The sequence below is a fragment of the Coenobita brevimanus genome, chromosome 97 (genome assembly GCF_032717465.1).
Source record: "Coenobita brevimanus isolate Jiangsu-jjx chromosome 97, ASM3271746v2, whole genome shotgun sequence".
NCBI classification, from domain to species: Eukaryota; Metazoa; Arthropoda; class Malacostraca; order Decapoda; family Coenobitidae; genus Coenobita; species Coenobita brevimanus.
The window spans coordinates 12,483,650-12,503,275 of NC_137050.1; the positions used below are offsets into that span (position 1 = coordinate 12,483,650).

The 19,626-nt window shown below is 42.7% G+C and overlaps 1 protein-coding gene across 1 annotated transcript in view; it reads right to left on the bottom strand.

The window, feature by feature from the left end:
• The window catches only part of LOC145413825 (tyrosine-protein kinase BAZ1B-like), a 219,422-nt gene that overhangs the window by 169,859 nt on the left and 29,937 nt on the right, over positions 1–19,626 (bottom strand). Inside the window, exons 5-10 of the mRNA XM_080283486.1 lie at positions 12,556–13,261; positions 12,206–12,346; positions 8,224–8,340; positions 7,645–7,844; positions 3,609–3,855; positions 2,373–2,471 (exon numbers count right to left, since the gene is read on the bottom strand). Of these exons, the coding sequence (XP_080139612.1) occupies positions 2,373–2,471; positions 3,609–3,855; positions 7,645–7,844; positions 8,224–8,340; positions 12,206–12,346; positions 12,556–13,261 (1,510 nt within the window). The remainder of the gene's footprint in view (positions 1–2,372; positions 2,472–3,608; positions 3,856–7,644; positions 7,845–8,223; positions 8,341–12,205; positions 12,347–12,555; positions 13,262–19,626) is intronic.

Sequence of the window (19,626 nt, forward strand, 5' to 3'; positions counted from 1 at the left end):
CTACCACTCTCCTGGTCATCACTATCGTACTCCAAACCTGGCGATAACTTATGTTTCACGCCAACACTACTCACTGATACCCCACAGGTTGACGGAGTTTGTGTATCACTGGCCGAAAATCCTTCAAAATCGGTGATGTCATGCACTTCCCTCTCTTCACCGAGTCTACTAGTCTCTTCAGAGTTCTCCAAATTGCTGTCCAGTTCTGCCATCTCATCTGAAGACTGTGCTGAGGGCGATAAATGAAGACTTCCCTCTAACTCCATGATACACACAATCGCGCTGCCTAAACTCTGCGTGTTGCAGATGTGAAAAAAAATCGGCCACATGTACTGTTATTATAGCATATTTTTGAAGGATTTTAGGCATATATTTGTTTGTAGAAAATTATTTTATGATTTATGAGACAGTTTTAGGTAATTATTTGAGCATAAAATGTGAAAATAAAAAAAAAATCCACCCCAAAACCCGGTACATTTGTACCAGCAGGTTTGTTTACATATGACATCAGAGCCCAGACCACTCTGAGTGCAACGTGGAAGGTGGGGGGTATTATACGATGCCACCCGTCGCCTCAAAACCCGGTACATTTGTACCAGCAGGTTTGTTTACATATGACGTCAGAGCCCAGATCACTCTGAGTGCAACGTGGAAGGTGGGGGGTATTATACGATGCCACCCGTCGCCTGAGGCTCTTTTACTCACAAGTCCCGACCCGGTATCCATCAAGAGAACCTGTCTTAAGACCCGACCCATTTAAAAAAAAAAAAAAAAGACAAGCAACGTAATTCGCCAGGCTGCAGCATGTCTACAGGTATCCCATGTGGTCTAGTGGCTAACACTGTCACTTAGGAAAGATCAAAGAACTCCTCCTTTTCCTCTTCCTCCATGTGTCAAGGTGTGGGAGATGCTAGAATAACCATGCAAGCACCCTGCCCTCCCAGGCATCTTTGCAATTCATGAATTATGTTTTCTTCATGATGGTATCAAAAATTACTGTTACGATCTGTTTAAATCAAAATCTGTTAATAATCATCAGCAATCAAATGTTCTGATAAAATACAAACAAAACTGTGCTCTGTGGCAACAGGTGGCTGGTAGTGCAACGAGTGGTGACTGAGTTGAGCACCTATGCCTTGCAATGGGTAGGGTTAGGCTGGGCCTGCTGAACAGTTCACCAACTCCCCCACAATTGATAAAATAACAATACTATACCATTCCACATGACCACTGCTGTACATAACATTTGTAAAGAGCCTCTTCTAGTTAGATATTTTTCCGTTTTAGTTTTTCTTTTACATTCACCACATTCGATGGCAAATATCAAATGAATATCGGCTCTTTTATTTAAGTTTAGGAATCATTTGGGAATGTTAATTGGGGTGTTTTGGCTATTCGCCAGGCCTTGGAAACTAACCCTCGTCAGTTGCGACATAACTGTACTTCATTAGCTACTCCAAAAATGAAGAAATCATGGCAATAGATTATGCTGAAGCAGAAAATTAAGGTGCTGGATGTTCTGCAACATGGCACTGGCACTTCAAGTGAGGCAGCAAAGAATGTACTCTTACATACCGCACAGTAATGATGCCATTCGCTTCCGAACTTCAATGTACGAAATGGTTGGCACAAAATTAACATTCTGACATATCTACCTATCCACCTATCTTCTGCCAGATGCCATAATCCCGTAAAGGGTGGCCATTTGACTTTGAATTATTTGTTTTACGGGGTGGGGCACTAACCCTCCACCAACCCACTTGCTGACATGTAGGGAGCATGTATGGTTTGGTTATAGGGTTACCACCTAGCATTGTAAATGGTTTCTTGGCTTACAGGAAACCATTTGGATTGTCACTCAATGTAAAGCCACCCGTAAAGGAAAGAAAAGCAATAAGAAGTGACAGGAAAGATGGGAGAAATAGGAAGAGAGGAGGGCAGGCACAGAAAAAGAATGATAAAAGATAAGGAAGAAGTAGGCAGCACTACAACAAGTGAGTGGATGATGGTCGCTACCACCTACCACAGTTAACAGAAGCATTTTTACTCTTCTGTGTTACTCTCAGGTACCAAACTATTTTATACCATTAAAATTGCACTTCGATTCTGTGCGACCTCTCCAAGAGCCTATCTCGTGTTAAACTGACGTTCTACTGTACCAGTACTATTGTATAACTAGTCAACATCAAAATAAAATACTCCATCAATGTACTGAAGCTACTGCAATGATACAGTTCTTATACATAACACAGTATTTCCAAACAACACTAGGCTACAGCAATACAGTAATAAAGTTCCTCTAGACTTGAGAGCACATTAATTCCACACAACACTATGTGAACTTGCAGGCAACTGGGTGATACACTACTTACCTCAGGTGTTGGGGCAATTTGTGGAACAGGGAGAGGTTTTAGGTTACTTAGTAATTTATCCTCCTTTTTCACGCTTCCAAGCTCTTTCCACTGATGACGCTGTGGAATATAAATATAATACTGAACATTAAAATAAACCGGTACTCCTGATAGGCTTTAAATAAAGAGAGAGAGAGAGAGAGAGAGAGAGAGATGAACACTAAGTTAAGCATTCATTTAAATTAACCTAGTCCTACCTAGCCTAAACTTAACCTAGATTATCCCACCCTAACCTAATCACAACCCAAATTAACCTAACTGTAATTACCACATTTCAATTTACATTCATTTCATGAACTGACTAGGAATTTTATGAAATGACAGATTTCACAGTCTGCCTGCGACATTATACATACAGTAATCCCTTGATTATCCGATGTAATAGAGCCATCGGTATGTCTGCTTAGGGACAAAATCCGGACACGGAGCAATATTCTACCTACCTATACCCTACCTATATGTACAGTACCCCTCCTAACTGTGCCAGTGTTCTTCGCTCTTTCAGTTACTTAGACATCAACACAAACATGTGAATATCCAATATAATGCTACTCTCAGAAAACAATGACCAAACAATAAAAATTCTATCTCTCTATCTACCTATTGCAGACACCATAATCCCATAAGGGGTGGCCATTTGACTTTGAGTTATTTGTTTTACGGGGAGGGGCTCTAACCCTCCACCAACCCACTTGCTGACACGTAGGGAGCACGTATGATTTGGTTATATGGTTACCACCCAGCATTGTAAACCATTTGGCTTGTCACTCAATGTAAGGCCACCTGTAAAGGAAAGAAAAGCAATAAGAAGTGACAGGAAAGAAGGGAGAAATAGGAAGAGAGAAGGGCAGGCACAGAAAAAGAATGACAAAGGCTAAGGAAGATGTAGGCAGCACTACATCAAGTGAGTGGATTATGGTCACCACAACCTACCACAACAAAAAATTCACAAATAAATAAGTGAACAAGACAGAGGTTGCAAAACAAATTGTAATAAAGTAGTGAACTGTACAGTACTTACCACGTAGTGAATGGCAGACAGGAGTAATAAACCGCTAGCTCCAGCTGGTGCACTGTAATCCAATGTGGTCTAGTGGCTAACAATATCATTTAACAAATGTCAAACACCTCCTCCTCCATCCACTGGAGCTGGGTGATAAGTGGGGACGTGCGACAAGGTGATGGTGGCCTACCCACCTCAGGAGACCCTGATGATAGTTGCAAGCTCACTTCGAACGGCAACTTAGCAGCTGTTGATATGCTCGGTTGTGGGTCTGAGAGTGGAGGAGGAGGAGGAGGAGGAGGAGGAGGGCTAGTATGCATGGGGGTGGCAGGCTTGAAAAACGAGTCAATCTTGGACTGATGCTTGATGCGAAGATTCTGACAAATGACTGCATCCCTGACTGCCTGCAGATCCATCAACAGCTTCAGTGGCACCAACTTCCTTTAGCAGTGTGGGTGCTCGGCATACCATGTTCTGCAGCTTCACATTTTTTTTTTTTTAATGCAAGAAAGAATGAACCAAAGGCCAGAAGCCCACAAACCGTTCCCTCCAAGAAAAAACAAAAACAATACAAAAGAGGGCCAAATTCAAGATCAGTTCATTTAGAGATGCCTGGACACACTGCGTTTCAAAGACTGGAGATCAAGGGAAGTACAAAATACAGACAGAAGGAGACAGTTCCAGAGCTGACCTGTTGCATATCTATCTGACAGAGTCAATCCGAATGTTATCACATTAAAATGGAGTGTGAAATCCCTGGTTATGCGCTTCTCACAAAATTCATCCAGCCAGCTCGGTCTCTTGTCAGTCCCTAGTCTCACCAACATCCAGACCTCTCTTCCTCACACACTCATCCACCATATCCTTACACCTTCTCCTTGGCCTACCTTGCCTCCTCCCTCCTCCAAATTCGCTCAGACATACCTTCTTCACCACTCTATTGACATCCACTCTCTCCACATGACACTCTCTTCGATTCTGGCGTCCACAGACTTCCTCACTCTATATCTTTCACGAATCACATTATTCCATATCCTATCCACTCTTTGTACTCTACATATATTCCTAAGCAGTCACATCTCCACTGCTCTTACTCTTGACTTTTCATTTTCATGCCACACCATAGTCTCACATACGTATAATACTGAAGGTACTGATTATGTTAACGAATTAACAATGAAATTTTTCCAACTCCAAGTTTCCCAACTCACACCATTAGAGTACAGTTCTAGACAAAAATGTAAAACCTAGTTAACCAACTTTTACAGAACCAAGTATGAAAAGTCTTGAGTTTTACTGCTCCTTCAATATTAGCCTTCCCAGACTTCTTCATCACATTCCAACTTAAAGAGTCTCCCTACATCATGATCCCACGCAACTCTTCACATAACTCACCAAATCTACTCATAATGCACATACAATCATGCCTCGTTATATGACTCTTTGCTGTAATAAATCCCTAAAACAATAATTCAAAATTTATACCTTTTCGGAATAAGTTAAAGATTAAAAAAAAAATGGTTGCGATTTCACTATATTGATAAATGTGACAGCCACATCTGAGAATCTTGTGTGGATCTGGTGATGCAAACAAGCCAAAAGAGAGCTGTCTGAACCTAAATGGCTGCCCAGCGAATAAATTCACTAAGATCATCTGCCTTTGTTCCATTGTGTGCATTAAAGGCCACTGAAACACCATTACTATCATCAAATAACAGTGCAAGTGCTGAACAAATACAGCAGTGCAGTGTGGGATATCGTGAAATGTTAACTTTTTGTCTGAGAAATACTGAACTTTGTGACTTGGAAATCGTATCAACAATGCGAACTTGGAAATTATATCATCCATGCATACACAGCCTCCCAGTCAGCTGACAGAACTAAGATGGCTGCCCTGTATTTACATTTGTTGATACTGTCTGCCTTTCATTCCATTTTGTCCATGAGAGGTCACTGAAACACCACTGTTATCACAATATAATGGTGTGAAACAAATACAGTAGTGCAGTATGCGATATCTGGTGAAGTGGTACCTTTTTGTGCATGAAATACTGAAACTTATGACCTGGAAATTGTGTCTGGCAAGCAAGCTAACCCTAGTGGAAAGCATGGTGTTACTATGGGGTGCCAAGGGCAAGCCTAAAAGGATAAGGTTTTTTTAGATCCTAGGTTTTGTAGTCAAGGTCCACTCCTTATCCCCAATGAACCCATATTATATCGACCTCATTATATAGTAAATCATTATGCGATAGGTTTCCACATGACTTATCCCCATCATAAGGCGAGTCATGACTGTACATAAGACTCTAATTACACAATGAACCCACATGTGACTATAAACTGCTTATATGATGAGGAGGAAGTCATGACTTCGTTACAATATATGGCAGAATTTTTGCTTATAAAATGATCATGATCCCATACAAAGCCTCACTGGTCGATATTTGATCACTGTTTTCGCTTATATGATTGTCCTCACACAAGTCTCAGTCATTTGTATGTTCTTCCAAGATGGCCTTTGCACTCATCACTATCAGGTTATGCTACTGTCAGTGATGGAACAACTGTGGTATTATGTTCATGCAGCAAGTGAAGTGAAATAACTACCACCTTCGGTGAGTTGGAAACTTGTTTCCAGACTTATTTTTGGTGGTATGCAGAAAGTGAAGAGCTGTAAAGTGAAATAACCTATTTAAGTGTGTTGGAAACTTGTTTTTAGACTTTGTTGGGTGGGTGACCCTTGACCAGAAACATATCCCCACAGAACCCATGTTATAACTGACCCGCTATATGATAAACTTTTATGCATTGTTTATTCTTTTTTAATGCATCCTCACTGTGAAATGCAGGGCATGCTGTACCAGATTTCAGTCAAAGAATCACGTGAGTGTACCAGGAAATTTCCCAACAGCTCTACAGAACTATAATTTTTGATACAATGAAGCCTACTCAGAACTGCTCCATTATACAGTAAACTCCAATGAATGAGGATGAGGCGTGGAGGATTCCACTGTTGCTGTTTGCTGATGATACAGTACTGTTGAGTGAAGATGCATGGGAGTTGCAAGTTTTGGTGAATGAATTTGGGACAGTATGTAAGAAGAGGAATCTGAAAGTTAACATAAACAAGAGTAAAGTTATGGTGTCTGAGAGAAATGAAGTCACAGAATGTACGGTGAGGTTGGATGGTGAGGATATGGAGGATGTGAGTGCATTCATGTACTTGGGTAGTGTGATGAGTCAGGATGGATGTTGGTACACTGAAATCAGTGATGAGAAACAGGGAGGTGAGTATGGAAATAATTACTGCATGATAGTATTATGATCCTTATCCTGATGTATAGAAGCAACGCATGGACCTTGCTAGAGGGGAACAAGTCAAGAGTGAGAGCAGTGGAAATGTGTTACCTGAGAGAAGCATGTGGAGTGACAGGTTGACGAATGAAGAAGTGAAAGAACGTTGTGGGGTGGATGTAAATGTGATTGAGAAAATTAGGAGAAATACACTGAGGTGGTTTGGACATGTGGAGAGAATGGAGAGTGAATGACTGACTGAGAGGGTGTATGTAGGTGAAGCGGAGGGAGGGAGAGGGAGACCGAGGATGAGGTGGAGGGATTCAGTTGAGAGGTATATGAGGGAGGGGGGAGTGAGTTGGGGGGAGGGCAGTTAATTGGTGGGTGACAAAGCAACCTGTAGGAGTTTTGTCTGTGGCCACCCTTTGCGGGCTTAGGGCGTCGGGCTATAGATGGATGGATAGAAAGAATTTAGCCAAGCCCTACACCAAATAAATTGCAACATCAGATACTGCATATTAACCTCCACCATCGGCTCAGCATTGGGCATCAAGCCGGATACTATGTTGCAGTACAGTACTATCCACCTCAAACCTCTATCCTAAAAACTTTCCCAAGAGGAAAAGAGGAAAACTATGCATAATATACAAAACAGGAATGATAACAGTAGTGTAATACAGTATAGTACATAGTTTACTACTGTATATGCTCACCAAGTGCTAGCATCAATGGAAGGTAGTGTTGTATACCGTGCAGTACAGTACGGTACTGCACCACATGCAGTCGTTATTTCAGGATCATAGAGCACTAGGACACAAACACTGACAGGCCATACGGTCTGCAACAAATGAGTATAGGACACTAAAGAGTTAGTCACAGCACTAGGGTTTGGTGACTTCGTGGTCAGTAAAGCGGAGCACACAGACACGTCTGTACTGACGAGATCCACGAGCAAGAATGAGAGCGAGGCAGTATGCTCGGCACGCTGAGTTAGCCGCTCCCGGATGGATTCTGATTGGCTGGCGCATACCTGATGTTCTCACTGGCTGGTGCATTTCAGGGTTTTCCCGGGTGCCAGCTGAATACCGCTTACAAGCCAGTTGATATACCTTGACGCTGGATATTGCATAGAACCGCTGGTTATGTCCCATTTCAGTGCAGAATGTTGCATAATTTCACCGGATATTGCTTTAATACAGCTAAGCCAGCAGCACCAGATATTGCAACAAAGGATAATTTAGAATTTACTCTATGTACAGAAAGTTTCCTCATATCATTTTTACATTTATCACCCTGGCCCTTATCCTCCCTGCCCCAAATAGTCGGATAAAATAAGGGATTGCTGATTCTTGATCATTTCAATAAATACTTGATGTAAGTGTTGATACAGAGTGAATTACACAGTGAAAATGTTTAAAATGGTTCTGCTAGGTCATGGGTCATCATCTCCAACTAATGACCAGTGCCATATGTAAAAACTGTTTAGCATTTCTAATGTTTTAGTTCTATACTTACTGTATCTTTTAAGAACTGCTGTCTTTCTTCAGGTTCCAGTTTAGTGGCTTCTCTCTTCTGCTGCATGGTCATGTACCGCCTGATTAATGCATCGCGAATTTCAGGAACAGGAATAACCTACAAAAATATAAAGAAAATATGAATAACCATCATTCTACCCTCTTTCCTCACCAAAGAACAGAATAAGCTAGAATCCAGGAATAAGTAAAGTATAAAAATGGGAAAACTACCAACAGCATCCCCAATAACATGGACCAAAGAATCATCCACACATCACTGAAGCCCTATATATTGAATGCTAAGTCGTATGGCAGATTTATACTAGTGGTAGGTGGTGCCCATTATCCACCCACTCAGTGTGGTGGTGTTTTTAGGTGACTACTGCACACTGACTGATAAGTCTAAGGGCTCCCTGTAACCCAAGAAACCATTTACAATGTTGAGAGGTAACCATATAACGTGGCCTACTCTGATGTCCCTGTTAACTAGATGGAGACAAAAGTAGCAACCAACCAGGAGCAACTTCCAAGCTCCTCCCCTCCCCTCGCTCTGGCAAAGTACTGTTTGCTGCAAAGGAACATTGATGCATTGCATGGAACAGTCCTGCTGCTGATGGGTCTGCCTGGCCAGACAGACTAGGGATGATCTACTTCCACTATTACACTAAGGTACACTATGATGCTGGCTATGAAGATGTTTTGTGGAAAGATATAGAGACAGCATCGTCTTTTTCTGCAACTGAGCTACATGAAATTAGCTGTGAAAGGACAAAAGGCTGGGCTAAGTTAAACTGACAAGAATAGTGCAAGCAGGACAACATCATATACCTAAATCAGATTTAAGAGACTTCACCGTTTGCCATTAATCACCATCCCTACTCCTTTTTATTACTCAAGTTTTCACCTCTCTTATAAACCTAATATACTGTATATATGAGAAGGGAAGAGTTTAAGGGCCTGCTATTATGGCATGGATGTCATAAGATACCTCCTTCCTTTTGCTTATATCTCCTGAAATCATTTTTATAAAAATTAAGAACAAAATACAGTATATCCTCTGGTTGATTCAGACGATATGCTGTACATTGCAGTCCTCTACCTGATCCCTGCTTTGAAAAACAAATGTCAGGAGTGTTTAGTATAGACAGAACACTCTTAGAAAAATCTATCTATCTATTGCCAGATGCCTCAATCCCGTTTGGGGTGGCCACAAACAAATCGCCTCCAACTCGCCCTGTCCCCCGCCATTTCACTGCCCTGCTCCCAACTCACACCCCCCTCTCTCATATACCTCTCCATCCCATCCCTCTATCTCATCCTCGGCCTCCCCCTCTCTCTTCCCCCCTCCACCTCACTCACATACACTCTCTTCATCAGTCTTTCACCCTCCATTCTCTCCACATGGCCAAACCACCTCAGTGTGTTCCTTAACGCTTTCTATCACATCCACATCCACACCACAACGCTCCTTTATATCCTCATTTGTCAGCCTGTCTCTCCATGTGACTCCACAGGCTCCTCTTAAATAACTCATTTCCACTGCTCTCACTCTTGACTTGTGTCCTGCCAACAACGTCCAAGCTTCACTTCCATACGTTAGAATTGGTATCACAATATTGTCAAGTAGTAACTTTTTCACTTCCATGCTCACTTCCCTGTTTCTTATCACTGCTTTCAAAGAACCTGCAACCTTTCTTCCCTGCTGTACCCTTTCAAGCACTTCACCCTCCAAACCTCCATCCTTACTCATCACACTATCCAAGTACTTAAACATGCTCACACTTTCAAAGAGAAAAATTCACTTAGTTCACCATCCACACGGACTGCAGCCTTAGCACCATCATACATACTCTTCACAGCATTCAACAACTTCCCATGTACTCCATATATTCTTAATACTTTCCACAATCCTTGTCTATCCACCCTGTCATAGGCTTTCTCCAAATCCATGAAAGCCACATACAACTTCTTTCCCTTCTCTAGAAACTTTTCCACTAAAGATCTAAGAATGAATATCTGATCTACACAACCTCTTCCCTTCCTAAAGCCTCCCTGTTCTTCTCCAACTAATTTCTCTGTTCTTTCTCTAACTCTGTCAATAAGTATCCTACCATACACTTTTCCTATTATACTAAGAAGACAAATGCCCCTATGATTACCACACACTTCTTTTTCCACTTTTCCTTTGTACAAGGGAATAATTATACCTGACTTCCAATCCTCCGGGACTCTACCTTCCTCCCAGGCAAATCTGCACATCTTCCACATCAATTCTACTATTATCTCTCCCCCATGCGTCAGCATTTCACCACACACTCCATCAATTCCTGGGGCTTTCCCCAGTTTAACTTTCTTCACTGCTTCCACAACTACTGTCCTACTGATTTCTTCCTGTCTTCTCACCTCCCTCCTTCTCCCAGCCATTCCCCAGCCACTTATACTCACATTACTTCCATCCTCTATGTTCAACAATTCCTTAAAGTGTTCTCTCCATCTGCTCACTTTTTCTCCCTTCTCCACTAGTAATCTACCAGTTTTATCTTTCACTCCCCTGCTAACTTCACTTCCACCCAGTCTTACTCTTTTCACCTCTTTCCAGAACATTTTCTTACAGTCCCTCCACTTTACACTCAAATTCCTTCCAAATTTCTCATCCACTCTCTTCTTACTCTCTCTTACTAATCTTTTCATCTTTCTCTTTCTTTCTACCTATAACTCTCTCTTCAGCCTCTCTACTTCTTCCACGCTCCTATTTCTCATCCATTCATTGTATGCTTTCTTCTTTTGTGCCACAGCCTGTCTCACCTCTTCCGTCCACCACACTGTTCCTTGCACCCCCCTCCGTCTTCTCTTCCTTCCACACACCACATCACATGCTGCACATATTTCTTCTGTAAATATCCTGCACACACCTTCCACGTCTCCCATCTGCTCCAATTCATATTTGCCCAATCGTTCCTCCACTTCTTTCTTATACTCTGCCTTTCTCTCATCCTCTTGTAACCTTTCCACTCTCCTTGCAACTACTCCTTCCTCTCGTCTTTCCCTTCTTCTATTCCTCCATCTTACTTGAATCCTAATTCTGGCCACCACCAAGTAGTGGTCAGAAAGTCCTCTCCCCCAACCTCTATAAGCTCTTGCATCCATTACACATCTTCGCATCCTTTCATCCACACACACATAATCAATTATTGCCTTCCTTTCATTCAGTTCACCACCCACCCTTCTCATCACTCGCCATGTATACCTATGGATCATTTTATGCCTGAAGAGGGTATTGGCTATCACCAACCCCCTCCCAGCACAAATGTCCACTAACGCACTGCCATTCTCATCTATCTCAGCAGGCACACCCCACTCACCAACTATTCCATCCACCTTCACATTCCCAACTTTACCATTCATATCACCAATCAAAAACACTCTCTCATTCCTTCAAAACTTTTCCATGCACACTTCCACATTTGTCCAGAACTCTTCTCTCACTCTTCTAGCACGATCTTGCGTTGGCGCATACACACACACAATCGCCCACATTTGTATTCCAACTTTCAACTTTACCCACACAATCCTTGACCCAACTGATCCATACTGTCTTATGCTCTTCTTCCATCTTTTACTCACAACTATACATACTCCTTCCTTTGCCCTCTCATTCTCACCTACTCCTGCACATATACCCCATCCATACTTCCATTCTCTCACACTTTCTCCTCTCCATTTTGTTTCAGTTATTCCACATACATCCACTTTCGCACCCTCAAGCACCTGGACAATCTCTCTCTCTTTCACCTCATCATTCGCTCCCCTTACATTCCACGTTCTGATAACCACGTCCTTTGTCCGGTCCTTGGTCGTCATCGTTTGGTCAGTCCTTGTCCGAGGCTTATTGTTTGTTTTTTTTAGTTAGTTGTTTTCCGGGGAGGGGCACTAACCCTCCGCCATATATGATGTTACATTTTATGCATTACAAAAAGCTTTACCTCAATCTGAGCCAGGGAGAGTCTCTTTGCTGCCATTCTGATGTAATAATATGTTTTCTTCAAGTTGCCATTATTTTTGGTGTATCTGGACATTAACGTCTTCATGGTAGGTGACCTCATGACTCCCTCAGCAGTAGGACGCTACAAAGGATCATTTTATAAACATACCATACCAAATGACTTCACGATTATTGGATCTCGTGTGCAAAATCATTACCACTGAATTTGTGTAACTGCAAATGTATAAATGATATAGCTACACACTTACATACAAAATAAGTTCACCATATTAAACCTAATATTTCAAACTTCACTTCCACTTTACATATACAGTAAAGCCTTGAATTTACCCTGCCTCTGGGAGATGGTCTAGGCACTGGAGTCCCACTGGAATTCTTTGCAGTCTTCAGGTCAAACAGTGTTGCTTGTTTCATCTTCTTGCGGGGATGTTCTTTTGGGGAATGTTCTTTGGGAGGAAATTCTTTTGAAGGCTTAATGATCTTTCTTTTCCCAGGGGAGGGGGTGGCATTGGTAACAGCAGGTATGGAAGAAGCATTAGGATCAACTGAAACTCCATTCTCCATCTTTATCTGTCTGTTAGCCAACACTGCTAATGATATATCATCATCACTGTCACTGGGTTCAGTTTTCTCTTTCTTCACATCTTTCTCTGATGACTGAACCTTTTTAACCCTCTTGGAGCCTGGCTTAGGACCTGGTTTCTTTCTTGGAGCATCAGGATCACGTTTCCTAGGTCGACCAGGCTTCCCAGGAGTCTTTGGTGCAGCACTACCATCAGGAGTTTTCAACTTATCTGACTTTTCCTCTTTCATTTTCTTTTTCCTACCTTCATTTGCTGTATCAGATTTTCTTTTCCTACTACCTGTGTGAGCCTTTATGTTAGTAAATATTGAAGCAAGTTTACTAGGAATGTTGTACTGTCTGACCAAGTCCTCTGATACCAGCCAAGGAGTGTAGGAACTCGACCGATGTCTCATAGCACTGGCTCGAACTAGCAGACGGAAATGTTCTTTGGGAGGAATTCTGTACGTCCGCCTGCCAGAAAAAGGACATTACATCAATAATTAAAAAAATGAAAATAAAAATGTGATAAATATCAGATCTGAAGGTGTTCAACACATATACTAAGAAAATAATAAATGTTATATTGAAGGGAGAGCTAAAAATGTCAGAAATTCAAACTGGATGTTGACATTTGTTGCACATTACACAAGAATACTGTATAACTAAAGTAACTTCCTGGTATGGAGAATTGGTTAGGACAATGATGATGATGTGTTGATGGATAAATCTGTGAAGCGATACTGTGGTACATGGGACTCGGATCTGTGCTAGAGAGTATAAGGCACTGCAGTTCCGTGGCTGCTGCTTCCACCCGACAGAGAAGGGCCCAAACCCGAGAGTAGTGCCCCAGTAGGCTGCCCTACCAGTGGGTGTATAATGGCAGGGCGGTTACAGTCCCAAGTTGCATTTGGAGGGTGTACCCGTAGCTGTCTTGGCAGGGTGCAACGAGGCCATTGCCACAGCCACTGGTCACGGCTGGGAGGCTATGGGTCCTAGGTCCCATGCCTGGACTTGGGACCATGCAGGTGGGTGGGGCCTGTGGTCTCTCTCCCCCTCTTTATTTAATTTTAATGGCATGGTAAAAAATTAGAAAAAGCAGAAGCAGTTTGGACACGTGGAGAGAATGGAGAATGAAAGACTGACTAAGAGGGTGTATGTAGGTGAGGTGGAGGGAGGGAGAGGGAGGGGTAGACCGAGGATGAGGTGGAGGGATGGAGTTGAGAGGTATTTGAGGGAGGGGGGGGTGAGTTGGGGGGAGGGTAGTCAAATGGTGGGTGGCAGAACGACTTGGAGGCGTTTTGTCTGCGGCCACCCTTTGCGGGATTAGGGCGTCGGGCAATAGATAGATAGATAGAAGCCTGAAGATACTAAATCACCCAAAAGGATCAGAGTGGCATCTTAGAATTTGAAGGGTAGAGCGGGGAAAGTGTTCGAGGCAATGAGTGGGAGGTAGGTGGATGTTTGTGGTGTACAGGAGATAAGGCATAGGTGAGGATCAGCCAGAATGATTACCAAGAGGGATTGTCAGTATATTTTGGTAGGGAAGAGCAGATGGACATGGTGGTGTGGGTGTGCTGGTAAAGGAAAAATGAGTAAAATATGTCATGAATGTAATGAGAGTGAGTGAAAGGATTATTGTGGTGAAAATTTTGTTCGATAGGCTCACATTCTCAGATACAGTATATCGGTGTATGCTCCACAGGCTGGCTTAGATGATATAGAAAATGATAGATTCTGGGATGGCTTAACCCCTAAAGACCACAAATCTCCCAGCCCCCTATCCCCAGAATTATAAAAATGGTCCGATTTTTCAGCTTTCATCAACATAAATGAGAGAGGGGGGTGTGAGTTGGGAGCAGGACAGTGAAATGGCGGGGGACAGGGCGACGTGGAGGCAATTTGTTTGTGGCCACCCCAAACGGGATTGAGGCGTCTGGCAATAGACAGATAGATAGATCAACGTAAAATATTTTCTTAAAGAACAAGTGATGAAAAAGAGGACTTATGTACCTAGGAGGAAAATATGGAAGCTGAAAAACCAAGTAGTAAGGGATGCCTTCTATAGCGAGTTGAGGAGAGTGGTGGCTGAACAGGGAGCTGTAGACAGAGGCGTTAATGAACAGTACAGAGCCCTCAAGAACAATTTCTTGAGAGTTACTGATGTAACATGTGGCTGGACAAGAGGACCACCAAGACATAAAGTAACTTGGTGGTGGGATGAGGGTGTAGAAGCTGCAATTAAGGAGAAAAGAAGGCTTTTCCGGGAATGGAAGAAGGGTGGTAGCAAAGAGGAATATTTGGCTGCCAAGCGTAGGGCTAGGAGAGAGGTATACAGGGCAAAGTCTGAGTCACAGAGACAATTACTTGATAACCTAAATCATGGGGAAAGGAAAAATATATTTAGGGTGGCAGGTCAGGTGAAGAGGGATAATCGGGATATCATAGGTGAGCAGTGTGTGAAGAATGATGAAGGAAGGGTAGTGGTGAACAGTGAGGATATTAAAGATGCATGGAGAGAGCATTATAACCGGTTGTTGAATGAGGAGTTTGACTGGGACAGGGAAGGTTTGGAGCCAGCAGATCCAGTGTCTGGCCCTTGGCCTTTGATTGATACTGCTACTGTGAGTGAGGCAATAGGCAGGATGAGGGTGGGGAAGGCAACAGGTGTGTCTGGGTTGACTGCCGAAATGTTGAAGGCCTCAAGCGATATAGGGGTGAGTTTAGTCACTGACCTGATAAACAGGATTATTTATGAGTGTGTTGTCCCAGATGATTGGCTGAAGAGTGTAATTGTAAATGTGTATAAAGGGAAGGGTGATGCCCTGGAAAGAGGAAATTATAGAGGTATAAAGCTTTTAGATCAGATAATGAAGGTAATGGAGAGAGTTTTAGAAGGTATGATTAGAGAAAGAGTGAATATTGATGAGATGCAGTTTGGGTTTACGCCAGGTAGGGGGACCACTGATGCCATGTTCATTGTTCGACAGCTTCAGGAAAAATATATTGGTAGGAGAAGGGATCTTTATTTTGTTTTTGTTGATTTGGAAAAGGCCTTTGACAGAGTCCCTAGAGAGGTGGTGAAGTGGGCAATGAGAAAGCTTGGCTTGGAGGAGTGGCTGGTTAGGGTGGTTATGGCCATGTATGTGGGTGCTCACACCCAGGTGAGAGTGAATGGAGATTTGAGTGATGAGTTTTCCGTGAATGTTGGTGTGCATCAGGGGTCAGTCTTGAGTCCCATGTTGTTTATCATGGTACTTGAAGCCCTTTCACGTGACTTTAGAAACGGACTCCCGTGGGAGTTGTTGTATGCTGATGATTTGGTGTTGATTGCAGAGAATGAAAGGGAGGCAGAGGAAAGGTTTAGGAAGTGGAGAGATGGTATGGGGCAAAAGGGTTTAAGGGTAAATGCAGATAAAACAAAAGTGATGATATCTAGGGTTGGTGGCGGTACTGTCAAAGACGAGGGAGAGTGGCCATGTGCAGTTTGCCACAAGGGCGTGGGAAGTAATTCCATTTTGTTCAGTGTGTGTGATAAATGGGTGCATAAGAGATGTAGTGGTATCAGAGGTAGACTGCGAGATAATGCTGATTTTATGTGTACGGCGTACCGAGGTGAGCAGGTGGAGATCGTCAGACGTGAAATGATTGAACTTGCTGGTGAATCTCTTGAGTGTGTGGAAGAGTTTTGTTATTTGGGAGACATGTTGTGTGCTGGAGGTGGGGCTGGAGCTAGCTCTGTGGCTAGGGTGAGAAGTGGTTGGAAGAAGTTCAGGGAGCTCTTGCCTCTCCTGACATTGAGAGGGCTCTCCCTACGTGCTAAGGGGTCTTTGTATGCAGCATGTGTTAGGAGTGTAATGCTGTATGGCAGTAAGACCTGGGCAGTGAAGGAGGAAGACATTCGCCGGCTCAGACGTACAGAAATGACAATGATTAGGTGGATGTGCAGTGCGTCCCTGCGTCCAAGGCCTGGAGGGGCTGGGTTTACAATGGAAGAGTTGAGAGGTAGGATGGGACTGGAGTGTATTGGTGTGGTGATAAGGAGAGGTAGATTGAGGTGGTTTGGACATGTGGAGAGGATGGGGGATGATAATTGGGTGAGGAAGGTGAGAAGTGTTAATATTGGGGGTGGGGTTATGAGGGGTAGACCGAGAAAGACATGGGACGAGGTCATTAAGTGTGACCTTAGGGTTAAGGGACTGAACAGGGAGGCTGCAATGGATCGTGCAGCGTGGAGAGCCGCCATTAGGTGACCTAGGCCGACACATGCAAGCATGTTGGAGCCTTTAAAAACGAAACGAAAACGAAACGAGAGAGCTTGAATTTACACATCTGAAAATGTATATATCACTCTAATATGACTAATGGTTGTGGTAGGTGAGGGCACTCACCATCCACTCACTCGATGTAGTGCTGCTTTTGGGTGTCTGCCCTTTCCTCTCTTCCATCCTCTTCTGTCTTTCTTTCCTTCTTTCTTTCCTTGTCCCTCTGCCTATGGGTGACTTTACACTCCCTCTTCTGTCTTTATTTCCTTCATTCTTTCCTTTTCCTTCTGCCTGTGGGTAACTCTACACTGAGTGACAAGCCAAATGGTTTCCTGTACACCAGGAAACCATTTACAACGCTGGGTGGTAACCATATAACCAAATTTTGGCACCTGGTGGATTAGTGGGTAATTATTGCGCTCCAGTCAGATTGAGCCAGTGAAGGTTCATATCCAAGGGATGGTTGGGGTTCATTGCTCACATAATGCCACTCAGGGATGAGTGAGGCTGGTCACTCTCATCTTAAATGTCAGGATCAACTTGCCTAGCCCCGGGTTCCTACGCTCCTCATGGTGCAACACACGATTGGATGATGGATGGAAAAACCAAGCAGCATGGGATACCTTCTACATTGTGATGAGTCGAATGAGGCTGAACCAGAAGCTGCTGACAGATGTGTTAATGAATAGTACAGAGCTCTCAAGAACAATATCCTAAGAGTTACTGATTCAGTGTGTTTGTGGACAAGGGGTCCCCCTCCAAGACATAGGGTAACATGGTGGTGGGATGAAGGTGTAGACATTTTTCCATGACTGGAGAAGGGGTGGTAACAAAGAGGAATACCTGACTGCCAGGCATAGGACTAGAAAACAGGTATACAGGGCAAAATCTGAGACTAACCTAAATAGTGCTGACAATGAAGAATATGGTATTTAAAGTGACAAATCCGATGAAGAGGGAAAACAGGGACTTTATAGGTGTGCAGTGAGTGAAGAATGAAGGCAAAGTAGTGGTGAACAGTGAGGAAATTAACCCCTACACCGCGGGCTTGTTTACCAATGACTTGCGTGTCCCGCGGGGTTATTTGGGCTCCGACAGACTCTCAAAAAATATTTGCCAAAAATCAGTTATTAGTCCTAGAATAATAAAATTACATACGCTTATGGCACATACCTTCAGCTTTCTCCTGGAATGATTGTTGAGCCTTCGTCGGTTACCGTAGGACTTGTGGAGACCTCTGAAGTAGGGTAACGAAGTCTCCACTTTACACTTCCCGACAACCCGTAATATGATTACCACAGCCAGATACAAACACTATAAACACTATTCTACAATTTTCAAGTAGTTTGGGATCCATACTAAAAAAAAAAACACTGTGAAAGCAATGGAAATTACGAGTGCGTCTGATCGTCGCACTGGCACTAGTTCGCTCTTGGTACTCTGTCATTTATTATTCATAAAACCCCTCACACTTTATATTTCTATTACTATATAACACTTATATATATCTACAGTCTTTATCCATAAGTTTCCTTCAGTAGTATTAGTTTATTGTCACTGTAGGGATTCAATTTCTTTCAGTAAAATACGTAGCATTCACTTTCTTGTCCTGTATACTGGCATCGAGAGTGAATGTCACTTTCATCTTCACTCTCATAACTCATAGCATTCAGACATGCTAGAGTGAAACTTTCACTTTCATTACTCCTAGGGTATATACTCGTATTCTTATAATACTACTCATTTACATTTCTATTTACGTTCTCTATTTTATTTACGTTATTTACATTTCTATTTTATTTACACTGTGTTATGCACTGTCACTTGAAATAACTTATAAAACTATTTTCCATTGTTCACGTATATTTACATTCATTACTTTCACTTGCTGTTTACACATTATTTACACATTATTTACAATTCCACATGCACTGTTTTACTGAATAGAAAGATCGTAGTCACTCTTTTATCAATTGTCAGCCCTTTACCTCTTTCCACACGAGGTTTAGTAGGGGGTAAAGGTCACAGGGCCCTTTGCATGGGGGTGAAAAAAGGCCTTGAAGTCAGCAAGAAGAAACATACGTACCCTCGCTTCGGAAGATGAGAGTAAACTGATAACGGAGGGCCGGGGTGGAGGCCTGCTTAGGGGTTATTCAGAGTTACCAATATTAGCTCTTGAAACAGCTATGTCTAGCACTGAAATGATTGGCAGGAAATCTAGACAATACATTATAAATTTGGTAGTTCCAGGTGAATGTAAATATCACTTAGGCTTCTCCCTTCCCTCCTTACATGTATATTTATTACGAAAATAGATTACAGGCCTACTTAGGAGATATATATTCAGAGCTACCAATGTTAGATCTTGAAACAGCTTTGTCTAGCACTGAAATGATCGGCAGGAAATCTAGACAATACATTATAAATTAGGTAGTTCCAGGTGAATGTAAATATCACTTAGGCTTCTCCCTTCCCTCCTTACATGTATATTTATTACGAAAATAGATTATACGGCATATTTCAAGGGGAAAAAACGGCGAAAATTAGCGAACGAGTGCACGTGAGGTGTTGTCA